At 34.9% G+C, this 4,598-nt stretch overlaps 2 protein-coding genes across 2 annotated transcripts in view; one reads left to right on the plus strand and one right to left on the minus strand.

Annotated features, from left to right (window-relative positions):
- The window catches only part of LOC106310740, a 3,822-nt gene extending 3,619 nt beyond the window's left edge, over nt 1-203 (minus strand). Inside the window, exon 1 of the mRNA XM_013747960.1 lies at nt 64-203. Coding sequence (XP_013603414.1) covers nt 64-126 — 63 coding nt within the window. The 5' untranslated portion in view covers nt 127-203. The remainder of the gene's footprint in view (nt 1-63) is intronic.
- A 2,000-nt stretch (nt 204-2,203) lies between these two features.
- LOC106308980 lies at nt 2,204-3,792 on the plus strand. Its single transcript, XM_013746077.1, has 5 exons — nt 2,204-2,394; nt 2,497-2,902; nt 3,005-3,130; nt 3,327-3,501; nt 3,577-3,792. Exons 2-5 carry the CDS (start codon nt 2,889-2,891, stop codon nt 3,790-3,792), a joined length of 531 nt encoding a protein of 176 aa, XP_013601531.1. The 5' UTR covers nt 2,204-2,394; nt 2,497-2,888.
- The last annotated feature ends 806 nt before the right edge of the window (nt 3,793-4,598 follow it).

Here is a 4,598-nt window from a genome sequence, read left to right on the forward strand (position 1 = left end):
GGCCACCGTCCAAGCCGTAATCACCGTCCAACATTTTGTAAACGTGATTTAACAGAGCCGAACCCGCGCGCACGAAGTGTCTGAAGTCGCGACGTCTCGACTCGGGGTGAAGGCCGCGGGTTCCATTATCCGCGCGCATGAAACAGAGCTGCTCGACGGTCCAACGCGGGGAAACCAACTAGGGTTGTCGCCCGTGATTTCTACCCGAGTCACTTCTTTGCCTTAGTCGAATTTTAATGTTTTTAAAGGTTTTTTAGACTTTTTAATGGAAATCATTAGGTTTTCCAAAGACATATAAATACTCTTGTAATCCTAAAGTTGGGATCATATCTTGTTTTCTCTATCTAATCACAAAGAACTTTAGGTGAAAGATCTTATCTTAATTATTTTCTCTTGTGATTGTTTTGATTATTGGGATCACTAATCATGATTAGCACCAAATCATCATTGATTCTTGGGCTCATCATGAAGAGTTGTGAGTAGTCATCTTTGGATTCATGGGTTAGGGAGATTAAGGGTGATTAAGCTAGATCTAAGGTGTTTTAATATAGATTCATCTTGTTCATTGCTAGTAGAGTGCTTTTAATGCAATTCTAGAGTTGGCCTCTCTAAAAATTGAGCTCTAGGCATTTCATGCCTGAAAGGTGTTTGATGAAATGTCTAAACCAACTCTCCTAAGCTTTTAATATTATTTACCAAAGAGATTTGTTGTTAAAGGTGTTAAGATGGCTAGTAGACTTGAGATTAATGATTACTTAGATAACATTCAACCAAAGAGATTTGATGCTTGAGATATCTTAGTAAATGAACATTCATATAGATATAGAGTTTGTTTAGGATGGTGTCTAGGTCTAAGGTAGATAGATTGGTTGAAAGTTAACATCTTTAGATTGAAACTTGATCAGGTCAATTCCTTTAGCCCATGAGTTTTCTTATCCTATAAGAAAGAAAGTTTTGTCCTTTATTGCATTTTAGTATCATTCTAGCTAAAAAATCATCTCACCAATTGATAGCACTTAGATTAAGCATGGTCTTGCATTCTCTTTGCTTTATAATCACTTAGAACTGGTTTGACATCCTTTATTCTACAACATTTGATTAGGAGCCTTGAAACTCCTAACATCATATACATTTCTCTGCTATAGCAATTAGGGTTGGACACAAACCGATTACATGAATAATAAAATTTTGGTTTTGTATTTAGTTTGTTAAAAATGAGTATTTCCAACGTCAAGTAAAAATGACGGACTTACAAGTTACTTCTTATGCTTTAATGCTTGTTACTAATTGTAAATTACTTAATAATTATTGGTAAGTTATTTGATAATTCATTAGAATTTAAAACTAAATAACTTTATTAATTATAAAAGATATCTCATGATTTTCTTATGTTTTAGTCAACCTAGGAAACCGAATATATAAGAAAAAAAATTCAAGATGCTTATATGAATATATCAGTTATGTTTAATTAACTTATGGAAATAGAAATATAAATGAGTTAGTTTATTATGATTTGGGAAAATGTATCTTTGTTCGTTAACAAAATAACTTCAAATAGTTAGTTATATTTTAATATTTGATACTTATTTAGTACTTGCGAGTAATTTAAATAGATTATTTGATACTCTATTGGTCAAAACCAAATACCCGACTTTACAGGTCAAGTATCAACCAAATAGCAAGTACGTGATAAGTAACTAGTAATTGTACTCACCCTCAACAAAAATAATCCTAGCAACAAAAGTGTTCTACAAAATTACCTTGGATAGCAAAAACAAAGGAAAAATGAAATATATTTGTGAAAAAAATAATTAAAAAAATAATTGGAACTAAGCTTAGGAAGTTATGAAGATCATCAAACAAGTATTAAAACTTGAATATCAGCTTCATTCAGCCTGTTCACGTCGGATAAGAAAATCACCCAATCATGTTGCAAGGTTTTGCCATGTCAGCTTTGTGTTGCCAATGTTGGGCTGTCCACGGCGATATGTTATTGGGTTTGGCTTTATAATTTGTAGCATAAGCTTTGTTAGATTATTATTTACATAAAGCTTTGTAGTTTATTAGTTAAGATATTGGGCCGTTTAGATTTAGCCCAAATATGATTGTCTTCCTCAGTGCCCTTCATCTTCTTTCTTCAGTCGACGTTACTACCTACGTAAATGTTAATCAATCAAGGTATCCCACTATTCCCACTCCTTGATATTCAATGCTTCTTTAATTCGACGTTCACCAGATTCGTTGGATATAAATACGAATCGTATGAGCAAAAAATCGAACTCCTTTTGCTTTTTCCAATCCAGAGCTTCTGTTCATTATTATACAAACCGATCTGACCATGGCGACCTCTCAAATTTATTTCTCAAAACTGCTTTGTTTTGGGAGGCCCTAAAGGTGATGTTTATTGATTCGATGGTTAAATCCTTATTTCAATATTTGATTTCAGATTTAGAGTTTTAATATTTTATAAATCCAGTTGATTATTGTTCCTTTCAGGCGACGCTCATCTAAGAGCCTCTATCATCATCTTAACACCTTCAAAGATCTCCAGGGACAAGGCTCGCTGTATGAGTTTGGTGACGCTTCTGTCGCGATAAGATTTACGGATCAGACCGTCTTGGTTGATCTCGCATCACCCAGCCAACCGATCTTGACAGAACGTTTTAGGTTCTGCAATTATGACCAAACTCATGACACTCACTAACACCAACTGATTTGTTAGGTTCTGTTTCAGTACATTCCCCTCATAATCACTCCATTTTTATTATTTCACCTTATTATTGCCTTATTTTTATGTTTTCATGTAGATATTTATCTTACGGGAAGGTTAGGGGTATCATAACGTTTTCCAATGATGAGACCAAAGTACTCAACGCATCATGTAAACCATGAAATTTGAAAGGTATTTGACAACCATAGAAGTTTTAATATGTTAAACCGGGTCATCTTATCTCTGTTTCCTTGGTTTGGAAATTCATTATAGTATTAGGTTTGATCTATTCAGGGAGTCATGCGTGTACCTCAGTGTATTTGACTGCCTTGCTAAGTTCCTCAATGAGAAGTTTGCTGCCTTCTGGTGTGGAACCAAAGGTGGTAGTGCCAGCAAACATAAACCCAAAGTAAGTTGGAGGTAAACACCATCGCTCTCTTCACCTCTCCCTACAATAGTTTCCAGCAAACGTTCTGAATGTTTCTCACACTTACCATCAGCTTGCCTCCTGTAAGAGAGTGTTAGTTAATCACATCTACTTATTGTTCTGCTCATTGAATGGTACATTTCTTTGTAAGCTGTATTAGCATCTCATATGTGGTTGGCTTGCACACAGGTTGGCTCTTTCTGAATTGCCGCTATCACATTGTCTAGAAGACATTGTTGGCAGCATTCTTACCTTTGAATTGAAACTCTCTCCATTCAACTTCTCTACCAACTATCAAAGTTTCACCATCTCTCGCTTTTTTAAAAGCCACCAGCGACCACCACTACCTTTGCTTGAGAATCATGTAAGTTAAAATGCTGCCATAAAGTATCCAACGCCCTCCCGTTCTTGACTATTCTTTGCAATTACTCATGGGCAGGGTGGTGATGACATGCCTGGTGGTAGTGCTTTGAAAAGGAGTCCTCTTGGTTTGAACAGTCGTGACCTGAACCAAAGTGGCTGCAGTGGTGATTCGATTGTTGAGGGCGATAGAGCAACCACTGGTTTGAACAGTCGTGCCCTGAAAAAAACTATGTTGTTGTTTTTTTCCAATGATTTTCCTGGGATTTATGCTCTGAATTTTATGCTAAAATAATAACTCTTCGTACTCAGATTCTATGTTTTAGTATGAGAATAACCTCTCATCGAAATTACTTTGATAATTAGGTTGATTCTGTTAAACTTATTTGGTCAAACACTATATATAACCAATCTCAATAGAATGTTAACTACAATGCCACATGAACCAGGATTAAAGCAAAAGTTCCATAAATCAGCAACAAAATAATATGACTGAACTTACTTCAACGCAATTTAGATAGTAAACAGAACATAAAAAAAACCCTTAACGCAATATGTTTGAACACATTATAAAATGTACCCCACAAAACAGACTTATCATTTTCCTTTGACAACATGCCGGTCATTAATTTTATAAACCGTTACGGCTGCGACAAGAAAGTAATCCCAGAAGTCAGAAGAAGTTTATACATTTCTTTCTACCAGCTCCTAACATAAACATTTTCCATTACCTGCATAGCCACCCTCCGATATCATATGTCTTGACTACTTCAGCATAAAAGCTCTGAATTTTCTTAATCAATGGCGAAGACAAAAACTGTACCTTATGGGGAACTTGGCAAAGACCAGCCTGCAACAGTTACAATTAAATAAGTGAGGCGTTCTTCTTCTTTTTTTTTTGCGCCATAGAAACAGAACAAGGTTCTTGACAATTCAAAAACACATTTTATCGAACTTCAGGTGTATTAGGCTTACAAACGTAGCTTTGTGTAGTTTATAATCAAAGTTATATTTTTCTAAACATAATAAAATATACATCAACCAAACCAACAGAATAAATATATATGAATATCAATTATTTATATAATTATTGTATAGTCA

The sequence above is a fragment of the Brassica oleracea genome, chromosome C8, assembly GCF_000695525.1.
Source record: "Brassica oleracea var. oleracea cultivar TO1000 chromosome C8, BOL, whole genome shotgun sequence".
Classification (NCBI taxonomy): domain Eukaryota; kingdom Viridiplantae; phylum Streptophyta; class Magnoliopsida; order Brassicales; family Brassicaceae; genus Brassica; species Brassica oleracea.